Source organism: Pocillopora verrucosa, chromosome 2 (assembly GCF_036669915.1).
Source record: "Pocillopora verrucosa isolate sample1 chromosome 2, ASM3666991v2, whole genome shotgun sequence".
In the NCBI taxonomy this organism is placed as follows: domain Eukaryota; kingdom Metazoa; phylum Cnidaria; class Anthozoa; order Scleractinia; family Pocilloporidae; genus Pocillopora; species Pocillopora verrucosa.
This window is the reverse complement of record NC_089313.1, coordinates 5,520,580-5,536,930: the sequence shown is the minus strand read 5'-3', so window position 1 is coordinate 5,536,930 and position 16,351 is coordinate 5,520,580. Positions and strand designations below refer to the sequence as shown.

At 38.5% G+C, this 16,351-nt stretch overlaps 1 protein-coding gene across 2 annotated transcripts; it reads right to left on the bottom strand.

The window, feature by feature from the left end:
* Nucleotides 1-14,959, bottom strand: LOC131779739 (ATP-binding cassette sub-family C member 4-like). 2 transcript variants are annotated; one of them, XM_066162518.1, is made up of 11 exons: nt 14,831-14,949; nt 14,269-14,426; nt 12,470-12,508; nt 12,264-12,313; nt 10,866-10,993; nt 7,601-8,141; nt 6,715-7,097; nt 4,765-6,113; nt 3,615-4,185; nt 2,194-2,330; nt 1-1,747 (listed from the first exon to the last, which is right to left on the bottom strand). In XM_066162518.1, exons 6-11 carry the CDS (start codon nt 8,129-8,131, stop codon nt 879-881), a joined length of 3,840 nt encoding a protein of 1,279 aa, XP_066018615.1. In that variant the 5' UTR covers nt 8,132-8,141; nt 10,866-10,993; nt 12,264-12,313; nt 12,470-12,508; nt 14,269-14,426; nt 14,831-14,949; the 3' UTR covers nt 1-878. The 2 variants fall into 2 exon arrangements, with proteins under 2 accessions (XP_066018615.1, XP_066018614.1); XM_066162517.1 differs by lacking the exon at nt 14,269-14,426 and having other exon boundaries at nt 14,831-14,959.
* Nucleotides 14,960-16,351: the final 1,392 nt, after the last annotated feature.

Below are 16,351 nucleotides of genomic sequence, written 5' to 3'. Positions count from 1 at the left end.
TAGTGCTAAGGAGTTTTATTACAGTTTTTACTCAGAATAATGAAGGGCTGGAAAATAAATTGACGAGAGCTCCGCTTTTAGGCTTGGCTAAATCTATATATTAGAGTTATTATTTATCTTATATGGACTTTAAAAAATCTGTGCCGCTATCACGTAGACCTGCATCTCCTCTCATTCTTCCCACTTGTCCGATAAGATCTTAATTTATACCCAACGTGAATGCTGACATGCTCATCCGAGGAGATCTAAATTTATACCCAAAGTGAATGTTGACATGACAACTTGTTACTCTCTGATATCGGACCCTAAATCTGGACATAGCTAGGCTGCTGAACAGTTTCCTATTTCTGAATAAACTGTTATCTTGTTTCTTGTGCGCATTGCGTTGGGTGGTAAGTGGCGCTCGTAAGTCGTTCCCAGGGCATCTCCATTGGTCTTTTACTTATGATCAGTTGGGGAACAGACGGATAAGTGACGTCCACATGAAAAAAAAATTTGCTTTGTCTATTACATAAAACAAATGTAATCTATGCTATGGTGGTTCTGTTCATTAATATATCACAGAGGACGTCATAAAGCAGTTGGAACATCAGTGACACACTCGCCTGCGCCTAGTGTGCCGTTTAGCTGTTCTTACCACATTGTGACTTCGTCCGTGATCTAATACTAAACAGAACCAGGGAAAATTGGACGTTGCGTGACACCGCGAAACATGACAGCGAGAGAGATTTTAAAGATGCATAGAAGTATAAAGGAGCCAAAACCGAACAATAACATCAAATGCCAGCTCTAGAAAAGATTATAAACTGTATAATATCTTGAGCTCTGCAGGATCAGACCTGCGTGACATTCGAGGTATTTCAAGCTAAGATCGCATCTCACTTAATGTTCATTATTGAGTCAAAATTGTAGAATCCTTTAACTTTTCCATCTCTCAAGACCAAAATCTTCTCGCAGTCTTTTATCGTGTTCAAACGGTGAGCTATAGTGATGACAGTGGACTCCTTCAGTTTGTCCCGAACTACATTCCAAATCGTCTGCTCTGTGTCTGGGTCAACATGGGCAGTTGGCTCGTCCAAGACGACGATTTTGCTTCGCTGTAGCAGCACACGAGCCAAGCAAATTAACTGCCGCTCTCCAACACTCACATTAGCACCATGTTCCAGCAGTTCGTGATCCAGCTTGGACTCAAGCCTCACGACAAAATCTTTCAGTTGCACATCCTCTAAAGCCTGCCATAATTCAGCGTCTCGAAACTTGTCTAAAATATCGAGATTTTTCCTCAAAGATCCGCTAAAAAGAACAGGACTTTGGCCAAGAACTGAGATACCTCGTCGAGCTTGTTGGAGGCCCATCTCTTTAATTGGAACATCGTCGATGACTATCTCTCCATCAGCATCAGGCATGCGCATGAGAGCTGCTACAAAAGATGACTTCCCAGCTCCCGTACGGCCGGCAACTCCGATCTTTACTCCTCCTTTCATGCTAAGATTGATGTTCTTCAGCACTTGAGGTCCCCCCGGATAGTACGTCAATGATACATCTCTCAACACAATACTTCCTCTCCGAGGCCAGTCTTTTGGCGGTGTTCGTTCTTCTTCGTATCCAGGCTCCTGATCGAGTTGGGTGTAGGTCATTACTCGCTCAACTGACGTCATGTAGTTTTCAACTTCAGACGTTTTTCTAACAGCGTATTGAGTCGCGCTCAGAGTTTGGATGACGTAAACAAGAGCGAGACCAGCGTAAGCTGAAAAGAAAAATTAGAACTTAAGTCTATAAATTCCGGACCTGTTTTTTCGCGATAGCTCAAAACATATAACGAAAGCTTTACAAGGCTAGGTTACCTAGCCTAGTCCAGGCAGTCACTTAATAAGAAGGAATAAATAAAGCGTCTTTTTTACATCTTTCTCAGTATCGTTGTTTTGACTCCGAGCTTAGTAGGTGCAGAGGAGTTATCAGCACAATTTTCCTGTTTTGAATCACAGAAGACACTTGAAAGTTTGCTCAGCAATTAAGCCACCCGAATTGATTCTCACGTTTCTGTCGTGATTAGAAAACACCCGTTCATGAGTGAGCACGTATAATCACACCTATTTTATTATTCAGTTGTTCATGCTGTGTTAATACACGACTATATAGAGTCTTACTTTACATAGAAAGACTCAAAAATGTTACTAAGAATCTTGAGCTTACCGGCATCTTGAGATACCAAGATTGCAGCCAGAGCAACTGCACCGACTAACAAGGAAGCGAGACAATCCAAACGTGCACCGAGCCACCTACCGCTGGCCATCACCATAATATACGCCTGATTATGAACATCTTGATATCTGAGTGGACAAGTTTTTATCACAATAAGTTTTAATAATGGAGTTATTTTTTAATTGACTGTCGAAAATAAACCGGGTTGTATCAGCTTTGTATTACTTTGATTGGTGATTGGTCCAGCAAACTTGCGCAAGACCAACCGCCCGTTGGTCGAACGCGTTTCTCAGTGTTCAATGCCGTTTCCTTGTTTTTGAGTTAAGTCCTCTGTCACTACTAGTGATCTTTTCTTTTGTTTTGATTGGCTTGTTATTATAAAATAATATTTTCCTTACGACAATCACTCTAAAAAGACCTCAAAGAGATTACATCGGGTCTGCACACTGAAGTGAGACTAGTGTCTCCTTTGGCCTGACAATATAACAGAGCCCTTCAACAAATTCCGCCCGACGCCCCAGCCCCTCAAAAAGATTTTACTCTCCAAGGAACATCCGTAAGCTTCTTGCTAAGTATCCGAAAGATCATTTCCGTAACCATATCTCATTCTTAGGTATGCTTCATTCGTCCAGATGAAGTGAGAGCCGCTAGAGCCGAGTTTCTTAACGATATGGTATGGGAAAATGGTAAATTCGCCAAAAACAGACCAGTTCTTAATTGTCAAATATCACAACTACATCTTATATGCTAAGTATAACATTTATCAGAAGTAGAAGACGAGTGGCACTCGTCTGTATTTCCTGTTAATTAAACTGATAATGGTAATAGGACTGAGTGGAGTCCAATTCGGCCAGTAATCATACGATTGATTAACAAAAGGGGACGACTGCGGGGCGGGAGTCTGGTTTTTTTAATCACGAGTATTATTAAAAGGCAGAATTGTACGACATGACGTTCTCTTACCAATTGATCAAAACTGTGGCAAAATTAGAGAAAGAAACTAACACTGATCGCTTATACGTTCCATACATTTGTTATAGTTTCGACTAATTGTGAAATTTCTACGTCAAGCAATCTTGTTGATTGACGGTTTATATTATGCGACTGTTGAAACCCTATCAGAAGGATGAAACCGCACAGAGCAATAACTGTAGTCTCACAACTTGTAATACCCCTCGTGCCTCTTTCGGATAGCTTCGTTTCGCCACCGTGCCTCGTACCGAAAGGTCCACTTGCTGACCAGTGTCTCAGCACGTACCGGATAGGATTACAAAAGACACGTGATGCCATTTCGCGTATTGCCGGCAAATTAAAAAAAAATAGCTCACAGAAAACGAGCGATTATAAGTCATTTTTGCCCTGTGCATTTATCGGCTCTAACACCACAAACTGAATCAATGTCTCTAACATACCTGTAGAGTGCATCCACAAAATCGGTCTGTCTTCCTCTCGTACGAATCGTGTCCAGTCCTATCAGGGTCTCCGAAAAATGAGCGAACACTGGGCTTCGGGTTATCGACTCTAACCTCTTTAGTTCTCTGGCAGTCTTCAAGTAATAATTGGATAGAAAACCGACCAACATGGAAATTGGAACAACAAGAAACATCAGCCAAAAATTTGTGGCAACTGTTACCAGAATTTGGGCAAATATCACCAAGAGCATCTGCATTGCCGCCAGGAATGTTTTGGGTAACAACTCATCTAGGCAGCCAATATCATTGGAGAAGCGATTTAGGATTCTTCCCACTGGATTTGAATCAAAGAACAGGACAGGTGCTTGTAAAATGGCCACAACCATTTTATCGTGAAGACGCTCGGCGCACTTCAGACAAACATGGAAGAATCCATAAGCCCGAACGATAGTAAATATAAAACACACGCCAACCAGACAGGCGAAGACAGATAGATAAGTCTTGTTATTCTGATCCTCTGGGTTTAGCCTTGCAAGAAACGAAAGCCACAAGTCGGGAGCAACTATAATGGCTGAAAGAAACACTATTAATATGCAGTGGTTGAAAACTACTTTTCTATAATCACTCAGTTGAACACTGTAAGATTTATTGAGCCTAGACACAACTCGCCTGGATTACCTACTACCGTTAATGTCTTGGGGATGTTTATGCAAGCACCACAACGTCACAGAATAAATAAAGAAGTCAACCATGTTACACATAAATATTGTTAAGAAACTGCTTTTGGTCTCAGAAAGTTAGTCTGTAGAGCGAGTGATTTTTTGACCTTTTCATGCGCGTGGAGGCATGGTAAGGCAAACACGAGGAGAAAAACACCAGCTCTTCCTTTCGCGCGTAACTCGCCATTCACTCGCGCTTGTGCAAGCAAGTGAGATATCGGGAACATGGTCAGAAGTTTGCGTAGTGTCTCACAACGCTACCTGCTAATCTAAAAAGAACGTTTATTCTTGGTTAAAAGCATAGCCATTGTGAAATGACTTGCACAAAAATAAAAAAAAGAATAGAAGAAAAGAAATATAGAAAAAAGGTTGCTCTATTCCCTATTAGAGCCTGACCCAAGGTTTGTAACTCAGCCTAACAATAAGTTTACCTTGAGTAATGAGACTTAAACCAACCATTCCAGTTAGCATCAAAGGATGTGCTCCACTTCTGAAATAGTCCCAATAAAGCCTGAATGTCACAACTCCGATTGTACGATCCTCCTTTTCTGTCTCCAAACTCTTCGCTTCATCGGGCAGAGGATGTATTTTCTGGCATTTTTCAGCATCATCGTGTTCCTCCTTATCTTCCCAGCAGAACGGCTCAGATGAGTCCGTTTTGTCTTTCAGAGCTGCTTTATAGAGCGGGTCAGCAGTTGAATTGATAACACCTTTTTCGTGCAGCTCAGTAAAGCGTCCCTTGTCGAGGACACGCCCTTTGTACAACACAATCACTTCATCAGCATTTTCCATGTGCTGTTGCTGATGAGAGGCAAACAGAACGATTTTATCGCCAAGTAGATCTTTGATGCACTTGTTAAAGATGTGTTGGCCAACTTTAAAATCGACAGCACTCAGTGGATCATCCAATAGATAAATATCTCCTTCAGCATAAACTGCACGAGCTAAACTTACTCTCGCCTGTTGTCCTCCACTCAGAACCTCTCCGCGTTCTCCAACAACTGTTTGGTCACCATCAGGTAACCGCTGGAAGTCTTCTTTCAGAGCGCAGACGTCGATTATTCTTTCGTACTTGGACTCCTCGAAGGGTTGACCAAACAGAATGTTTTCTTCTATCGTTCCCGAGAACACCCAAGCAGTCTGAGGCAAGTAAATGACAGAACCTTGATAATCAATCGTCCCAATGGTGTTCCAAATTTCACCAGCGATCGCTGAGAGCAGAGTAGACTTACCACTTCCAACCGGTCCGGTGATGACTGTTAAACTCTTTGAAGGTGCAAAGAAGTTGATATCCTCAAGAATAAATTCCTCTTCATGATGCGTTTTTGCGTAGCTTAAATTTGACACACATAATATAGTAGGCCCTAATTCTCTTGATTCACGAGAGAGGGAAACTTTCTCCGTATTTTCCTCTTCTTTTTTCAAGTAACTGCGACTTAAGTAAGTTGCGGTACTTTCCGCTTTTTGTTGAGGCTCGTTGCTTACATCACTCTCCGAGGCTTGCAACAGATTTTCTAGAAGAAGGAATTCTTCGATTCTTCCGAGCGAAACGTAGGCGTCATACGTTCCCATTAAACCTGATGTCATATTCACCATACCACAAAATTTTATAACACCCATAAACGACAGCAGCATGAAAACATTGGCGGGCGTGAGGGTCTGGCCTGTAAGTACCATAATAATTACTGACACCAGAGTGGCCAGTGGCGTTGCACTGTATAACAAGGCATCAATCCTTGACTGAATGGCTGTCCTCTTCGAAATGACGCTGATTTCATTTCTGTAGATAAAAGTCGTTCATTAGTTATGTGGGCATTCTGTCGAACCAATTCGTCCTCTGTGTTCTCTCTAATTTGAAATATAAAGGAGGTGAGCGGGCAGCAAGCGCACCCTTCCTCATCGTTCACTTCTTTGTGAAGGTACGTCTTTTGCGAACCCACGACAGCGTATGAAAAATAATACCAACTGAACTCATTTAGACTCAATGAGATGTTCTACCTATGACAATGAACGGTTATGCTCCGAAGTGGAGGTGATAACCACCCTTTTTCACCGACACTGAAGTAAAAACGATTACAATATTTTCGGGTGCAAATCCCGAACAGGTCGCTCGAAGATGAATCGCAAAGGATATTCGGAGTTTGAGTAGCCAATCAGAGTGCACTTTCAACACTTTTTACTCAGTAGATACTGATATTTATTAACTGACCGGCCAGTCCTCCGGTTATGAAATGGGTTACATGAAACTACTTAGCTAATAAAGCTCTCAGTGGAGACAAAACATATTTGTGGATTTTGAATAGTTTAGGCCAATAATTAAGGGGATGAATAAAGGTAGTTGTTTTAGCCTACTTCTGATGAAAACTGACAATTTACCTTACCTTCTTACATGTTTAATCTTTCGTCTATATTCGTCCTCCCACGCATGCGTTTTGACCGCGCGGATCCCGGAAACTACTTGATTCATTAAGGAGATTCGCTGATCGGACACTGTAGCTGTGCGCAAACGCAGCTTAGCATTAACATAGGACAAGACGGCAAAGTATGGCATAAGAGTACACAGAAGGAACACACCCATAACAGCCTGCCAGCCAATCAAATTGTAGATGAGGAATATTGCCCCTACATAAGCAGGGACTGCGAAAACGGCTGAGACAAAAAACCTGACTGTCTCTTCTTCCATTCTTTTAACATCATTGGATATCAAGTCAAATAAGTGTCCTGCAGTGAATTTCAGTAACGTCTGCTTGTTGAGAAGAAGCGTCTGAAAGAGAGCACAGATTAGACATTAGAGAAGTATGTTCCATAAACCATATGATTTTAATCTACGGCATTAAGACACCCGTTCCTACGTTTCGAGACGAGAGTAAACAAACCTCTAACAAATTATCTTTAAATGTGAAAAAAAGCCACAACTAAGGCGCCATTTTGAATCTCGCTAAGAAGCGTGGCCTTATGCGTTCTGTTTCTGTAGCCTACTTCCCCGTTAACTGCAGGCTACATAACTGTTTGTTTCTTCGATTTTTTTTGTTGGTGAGCGGGATTGCTTACTCTCGCAGAAGCACCGGCAATCATGTTCAACCACCCTCTCCTTCAGGGTCTCCATATGACATAAGCTGATTACAATCGATCAGATTTCTGGAAAAAATATCTCTGGATCGGATAGATAAAGGTGTTTTTTCGGCTTAGTTTGGGGTGTTTAGGGTATTAGAAAAATCAGTTGAGCATATGACAAGTGCATAGAATACTCTTTAGGATCGTGCCTACCTTTTGGTACACCAGTCCCCTCAGGGCGCTTCCTATTTTGATCCCCAATATTTCACATCTGTAGCCGTCCTGGTGCATACCAAGACCACCGATCAAACCATTGAGACACATAGCTAATGCGCAGGCGTAGAGCCGATAAGTATTCTCTGCCTCAGTTGACATAAGCTTAGAAACAAGATACCAGAGAAACAGTGGAAAGAGAAGGCGAGAAGTTGTACACAATATATTCCCCATCAAAATGATGATAACATCTTTGGCAGATAGCATATAAAACACGCTTTTCCAAAGTTTGGGCCTTTTCCCATTCATCTTGCAATGATGTCTCTCGCTCTCCCAGATTTTTTTAAGCTTGTCGGTGACAAAACGGCCAGAGTTCTCGTCTGACAAGGGTAAAAAGTCATTTTGATCCAAAGGTCTTTGACTGCCCTTTTTAAGGACTTCGTTCATCCAACGAAAAAAAAGTGAAGATACAAAACTGACTTTTTTATCTTTATCACCAGAGATTTTCATGTGACCGCTTTTTGCTGCCATCACTTGAGACCTACAAAATACATAGCCATCATTAGCATGTTCAACGCAATGAACAAATGTCTGTACAAATGTCTGGGTCTTCGCGGTCTGCACAGTTTGCAGTCTGTAGTCTGCAGTCTACGTTTTAGCATAACATCTCCTGTGATCTAGCCCACTCAATCAAAGTTTTTAGCTAAACAATACATATATAAAATGTCAACACAGCGCTGTTATCGGCCTTTTAATTACAATCTATATGGATGGAATCGTACTGACAATTTGGTTTGAAAAGTTTACGTTTGCAACTGGCTGTGCGATAATAATTTGAGGAAACTGCAACTTTGTGTAGCTTACTTTGCAACTTTGTCTCATCATACAGGAATTCACCAAGACACCGCTAATATTGCCGTTCCTTACTATTTGCAAGCCATATCTTTTGCACGAGCGAATAAGTTTTGAGAGATTTCTAAATATACAAAAAAAATCGACTAGACGATGTTCCTGTATAATAAGACAGATGTCGTAATTTGAAACGAGAGGATCACAAAATTTCCCGAGTACCCTCTCTTCACCACGCTGAGTGAAAGGGAACTTGTTTTGAAAGTTTTGAAATGCAGTTTCAAAAAAAATTTTAAAACTCTGGGGACAGAAAACAAGTTGAAAACGGACTAACTGCCCGGCGGCCGGACACAGTCTCCAGAAACGTAAGTACTAAAACATGGAATGACCTACAACCACCTAGAACCACTTACAACCACCTAAAACCACCTACAGCTACCTAAAACAACTTAAAACCACCTACAATAAATGATTTTTGAAAATACTTGAGCCTGCGACCCTCTCGAGACATTGACTGGTCAGAAGCTGCCTTCTATTAAAGGAACAGCGCTCATTTCCAGAGGCTTTTCGCGCGCGTCAAAATAAAGACAACCCGAGGCACCCAGGGTAAGCCGAGAACTAAAAAGGGAACAAATTTATGCCAGCATGTCGTAAGTTCTGATAGCTGATTGACTCGATCTATTTCGCGTTTGGGACTCGTAAGGATGCTGCTTGTACATGCACCTCGCGAGATTTGCAAGCTCTGTTTATCACACATCGTTTCAAATGTCACTGTTCTTTTCGTGGTATCCTGTTCTCAGTCAATTTCCTTTTTTTTTCTCTGAATAATATCAACTTATTATAAAACTGTTTTGTTTTCTTTGTACGCTCGTTCCGCTGCCCGATTTGAAGCAATTTCAGATGGTTAGGGTCGCTCAGATTTCCCTGAAACACAGTTATATTACACAAACTAATCAGATTTCCCACTACCTGCTTGGTGTCTCGTTGACCTCTGTCAGACGTTGAAAAAAGCAGACCTCGAAAACACTGACCTTGAAAACGTAGTCTATGTATTACTCGAAAAGCCTTGAGGTTCTCGGTGCTGCTCCTGTGTAAACAATTTTCTTTGTGTTTTTCCTTCTTTGTATTTTTCCAATGGTTCATGTGAGCCATTGGATGGGCAAATGTCGCAGACAGTGACTTAATCTCAGGGGTATTAGTTTTCGCTGCTACTACCCAAAAAACAATACAACATTTCCCGTGTGTATTCTCATTTGTCAACCAAATTGTCTGTATTTAATTTTTCGATAGGGAAAACACCTTGACTGAATTTTGAACGGTATGTTACGCCATAGTTTTAGGTGGTTGTATATGGCGTATATCACATTAAAAGAGGCCTTCAGATGGCGGTGATTGTGATTTTAAAGGCTTTACAGACTCTTTCTTCTGCAGAGAGAGACATGTTGAGGTAGCTATGATTATCATTTTAATAAGTATCGGGAATGTTTTTCAATATCTCTATTTTCTACATATGTATCCATACCCATACATACTGTTCAGTTACCACATCTCCCACTCTATGTATTCCTTAAGCATTTCAAATTTCTTATTTTTTGGTTATACAGTGACCTGAATAATGCCGTCATAAATGGAGATTTTCCCGAGGATTGCCTCTTCTGGATATCTTGCATTGATTCCATGGATGGAAAAGAAGGTACATACATGATATAGGGCCACTAATGAACTACATTATTTCCCTGAACAAGTGCCCGGGTGCTTATTTAAAACTATCAGCTAAAAGGGGAGGTGCTTATTTGAAGGAAGGTGCTTAATTGAGATAAGTTTTCCTTTCAACAAACTGTATCTTTATTTCAACTAAATCTTAAACAGAAAATAAAATGCTATACTGTTATTCATGTAGATGTTAAGTCAGTATTAACTGAGCTGTCATTATTTATCAACTGTTTTCTTCAAATGCATCCCAATAACTTTATAATCAATGAAATTACAGGTCTCTGTAGAATAGAGAATAGTGTAGTTGAGGCTGGGAAGGCTAGAGTATTTACCAAGGGCAGGGAAATAGGACAAAAATGAAAAGAACGGATAATGCACAGAAAAGAACTCTGTAAGCACATGATGAAGGAAATAAATAGAAGTGAGTAAAGGAAAAGGAAGTACTTTTCTTTACTGATTCTGCTGAAGTTGAAGGTTAAATAAATTGGCCATAAAAACAGGTTTTCCCTGTATCCCTGCTAATTTAAGAAATTGAGAGGGGGGGGGGGACTTATTTGACATTTAGGCCCAGGGGGTGGCTTTTTATTCAGAGGAGGGGGCATTTATTAGGGCATGGGCACTTATTCAAGGAAATGCAGTAACCAAACACCAAAAATGATATTAAGCTTTTACATAAATTGTGTAGATCCCAAGCTAGTCTTACCATTAGGAGGAAATTAAATGATTTTTTTTTTTTGTGTCTAGCCATGCAGGCACTCAGTGGCCAAACTCTTGGTGTACCTCAGATTATTCTGTGTACACCATCCATGGGGGGGTCAAGCCAACCCATACCTGTGGAGAGATATGCAGGTAAAAAATTCAATTGAGTTTTGCTTTACTCTAAGATAACTTCTATTCTGGAAAAGCCTCAGCCATTAACTGAAAATTTGAAGGTTACTGTAGGAACTCTCTTGATGCAAAAGTACGGGTATTTCCTCATAGTGCATACAAAACAAGAAAATCAAAGCTAAAGCTATTATAATTAGCTTTTTTTGTTATTTTTACAGGGAGCTTTTTTGACTTTTCCCAAATAAGTGAGGCAGTGCAAAGGGCAGCAGAAGCCGTGGAAATTGCACATGCCAACTGGTAATAGATCTTTCTGGAGTCCCTTTCTTGTTGGACAAAGCTTTAATTTTATGTGCACCATGATATTACAATATGGTATAATTTTGTCTGATACATGGAAAAAATTGATTAAAGACCTCATGTAATAAAAATAGTGCTCAAAAAATTGTTGTCAACAGTACTGAGCAACTTACTGGACATATTTTAATAGCCCAGGCTTGCATAATTGTCAGGCTGAAAGAAATGTTCATTTTGCCTAAAAATGGCCATAACTTGGATCAAGTTGTAATCAAATAAATTAAACCAAGCTTGCATCGCAGAAAAAACTGTTAAGTCCTGAAATCAACTATACCTGTCACTCTGATGAAGGGCAAACACTCAAAAGGCAAGCGTAGAAACTCTTTACAGTGTCCAATTTGCATTTATTTAAGATTATCTTGTTTTACCCTATAATGTGTCAATTGTCTCTAAACATATTTGATTACTGCTAGGAGGAAGATTTTGGAATCACGAGCTTTACAGAGAGAACAAGATGAGGTGTTCCATGCAGCTCAGGAAGCAGATGCTTCTAAAGTATGGTTATTTCAACAGATTTTTACCTTAAAACAAGGAGATTTCTTTAGCCTTCCTCTGCCTTAACCTTCATTATCACAGTGGTTGATACAGCCTTTATTTTCATACATGCAAGTTATAGATTGATTGGCTAGTGGGCAACAGGTTAAATGTTTTTTGATAATTATATGCACCAAACTAGTTAGCAAGAAGGGAAAAAGGATTGAATGGTAATTTAGAATTTGATTGCATCAACCATTACAAATGCAATCAAATAAAATGATACGAATCCCAGCATATCAATGAACACATTTGCATTCTTCCAAATGATGAAAAAATTTATTTCTTTTTAGAACCAGCTGCAAACAAATATTTCTGTCAATAACACTTAAAGTTAGAGGCTTAAATTTGGTATCAGCTACATCTTAATTAAAAATGTTCTTACTTAACAACAGAGTAACCAACAACAAGGTGCAGCAAGGCCAACATTTCAACCTACAGAAAGAAAAGACAGAGAATTAAGCCTGCCCAAAAATGATATGGTAAGTGCTTCATATCTGAAATAATTAAGACTGTATTTGTGTTGTTTTAAAATGCTCTTTCATATAATGCAAACCCTTTTGCAGCTTACTTAAATGGGTTTATACATACATTTCAACTCTCACAGCCAGCAAACATGCTCAATGAGATCTGGAAAAACATAATTATAAGAAGAAATAGATAAAATATTTCAAAGGTATACATTTTCTATCATTATATTGTCTTTTTCAAGATACAAGTAGCTCTTAAGATTTAATGAATGGAAAACAAATATGTTTCTGACACAGGCTGCAGAAATACGCAATTTGCGAGAAAATCGGATGAGAAAAGGACCAAAAGATGGTGTAAAGATTAAAGTTACAAGTAGATGATTTTTTCCCAATATTGGAATATTATTTGACTTTGGTATACATTAAAGAATGTCCTCATCATTTGGAAGTTCAGGTCATCAGTTTTTCAAACTTCTATAATCAGGGTGACCACAAAAATAGTGTGGTCAATAGCCAGGACTTGATTGAAGAAATACAAGTAAATAACATTACATATTAGTTTAACAATACTTTAAAAATTCAATTTAGCAGATGATAGTAACAAGAGCATTGGAAAGAAAGTTAAGAAGATGAAGAAGAGAATAAAAGAACTGGACAAAAAGGCAACAAAAGAAAAATCAAAAGACACAGATGACAAAAAGAGGAAAAGAAAGAGAAAACCAGAAGACAACAACAAGTCAAACTTAAATGCAAAAAAAAATGAAAGCCAAAGAAGATGACATTGAGATGAACAAAATAAGTAGACGTCAAATGAGAAGGCTAAGAGCTAAAGAAAAAAAGAAAAGTAAAACTAATAAGTAGGAAAATCTATCTTAGGTTTTATTGCAAGTGACCATCTATATCTATGTATTTCCATTAAAACATTTTTTAGCTATTTTTCTCTAAAGTAAACTTGAAAAAAGGAAACTTTTTATAGACCTTAGCTAGTTATACAACACAAATGTGAGAGAACGAGTCGTACTGCGACTTGCTGACCCTCACATTTTGGCTACAACATTTAATGAACTGAAATCAAGAGTCTTAACCCTTTAAATCCCAAGATCTGATAGTTAATTCTCCCCTGTAGCTGCTACTCGTTTCCTCATTAATTAGTTATGAGAACTTGCTTCTAGATCAAGATAGCAGCTTCAACCTGATAAGATTGAATATTCACATTATCTGTTTGCTGAATAATGTATGGATATTGTAGGGAGAAGTTTTATGTTAATCACTTCCAGGAGTTAAAGGGTTAATGCATTGTTTTTATATCTCACTCGTAGGGAATTAATTTATCATCACCTCTCTAAAATACTGAATGTCATTGTATAATTTGTTTAGTTTGATTTCAAAGCAACAGTTGTAAATTAAGATTTTTTCACTGATGATGATGTTTAATGTCGTTCTTTTTATTCAAGATTTTTACCTGATGTCCGCTGAATTGTACTCTGTGTGCAAGACAACTTTTTGCTTCAAATACACAACCATTAATACAAAAGAGAGCCCATAACGTGTCATTAACCTTGTTGTTTTAAAATTTTTTGCCACCAGAGCGAACAATGGATATGCTACGTAAGAGGCGCCATAATTATATTCTCCCGCTTGTCAGAACTGAACGTTTCAAAAGGACCTTTATTAATAGATGTTTGTTCTCTTATTAGTTATTCAGTTAGTAATTTAGTTAGTTTATTAGTTTTATACTTGCTGATTTCATATCATTGTAACTAAACACGTTTGTTGTTTAGAGTGCTTAATAAAGACTTATTATTATTATTATTATTATTATTATTAAAATAAAAGATGGGCTTTTGAATTCTGGTTGAGTGGTTACTGATCCCTTGCTTAGTTTGAGTTGGTCAAGTGGTTAACCCTTTACACTCTTACGTTGTCAGTCATATTCTGTACCCTGTCTTCTTTGCATCCCCTTGGATCCCATTTCTTATAGTACAGACAAGGAGAATTTGTTTGACAATCAGGAGCCTCTTAAATTGGAGTTAATTTCCACTATTGTCTTGACTTTTACATTTGATCCAAGGGTGATACTGTAAGCAGAAAGGAGAAGCCAGTCGCACTTTGGGGGTTTTAAGGTTTCACTGATGGAAACAGTGAATGATAACCGAAATTTAGCATTTTCGTAGACCGTGCTTGAGATGGTGCTGTCAAATTACGCATTTACTGAGCAACAGCGAATGCATAATATTTAGTTTGACGTTCATTGAGCCGTAGAAGGCTAGATTTGTGAAAAATACGAAAATTTTTTTGGTTTAAAACTAATGTACAAGCACACAATATTCGTACATTTTTATGTGTTTCGGCTTTCAATTATCAGCTTATGTAACCGCGTGTGCCAGGTACACAAAGTTCAAGAGTTTGCTACACAAAGGTATAACATAACTAGTGGCTAGATTCTATGTGCATACTACGAGTAGAGATTTCATAACCCTACCTCAACAGTCATAACCTCCAAATCAGTGCTTGCTTCAATACTTGCGAAGAAGTGGTGCTTATCGTTTTTGTAAACTAAGTGAACAACTAGGTCAGCATTAGATTCCATCCACCAAAACCACCTTGGTCGAGAGGGACTGAGATGGAATGATGGACAACTCATGACTTGTTATACTAAATGAAAATTACGAAGCTACGACAACATGCCGACTTATCCCGATGACCTAAGTGTATCATTTGTTTGGGAAATTGCGTCAAAACTTTTTACTCAAGAAATGGTAAGTATTAATTTATTGTTCGATTGTAGTATTATAAAACATTTTATGCAGATATTTCACGTATTTAAAAGGTGCCCAGATGTTACGTAGTTTTGGTGGATGTCATTAGGGAACATCCACCAAAACTTTGACCAAAACCATCAACAATATATTTTTTAAATTTTATCTATAGCCACTGTTAGATGTTTAGGGAGACAAAAGATTTATACCACTAATTAGCAGTTAGTGCTCTGGCTAATTATTTTTTATGGTGCACAATTGCTGACCGACCAATAATGATTATCATAACTCTTAACACATAGAATAAAGTGGTTTTGGTGGATGTTTCTCTCCATCCACCAAAACCACCATAGCAATTTCTGCTACTTCCTTACAGAAGACTGATGTGACCTGCTATTTGGAGTACATAACCACAATCTATTTCTTTGTATGTAGAGATATTTTGCAAAGTTCTTGAGTCAGCACCTTTTATTATTGAAACCATAATCATAACATGGTGCACAATATAGAATACAAAAGGTTCTGGTGTGGTAATCATGTAATCTTGAAACAGGAGAGTTTTTAACTGACTTAAACTGATTTAAACAGACATTTGCAACAAAATTCCAGGTCCAGAAATTTCTTCCACTATTTCCGCTAAAATCATAACCTTTAAGTACAACAAATCAGCACATTAGTAATTGTTATCAGGAGTCTGAAAATCCTATTTCAAGTAACCTTTAATTTCACATGGATGAATAAGTATACGTTCAAGATGCAGAATGTCTTACATTTTACAAACTATTTCCCTTTTTATGGATAGACAGTGAAAGGCCTTTGCCACATTGGTGAATCAAACCATTGTATACCATGCATTTTGTGATAATTGTTTGTTTTTGCTCACAATATCCAGGAAAATGGAGGGGATAAATTTAAATAGCAAATTCTATTAAAATGGTTAAAATTAAATAACATTGGAAGATCAAATTAACTTTGTACTGTTTAAAATTCAGTTTTGGTTTCTTGCTTATTCCAGCCTCTTAATATTCAAAAACATTCCTTGTCATTTTTGTGCTCTTCTGTGTACATGACGTGAAAAATAAACAAAGAGAAAGGAAACCACAAAGGATTAAACTTGAAGCTAAAGCAAAGTTTAAGTTGAGCCATAGCTGATCCAAATACTGAGCACTTTGTATTGTAACCCATTTAGCAGTAAAGTTTATCTATATGTCTGCCAGCTTGTCACAAGTCTTACCCCTCTCCTT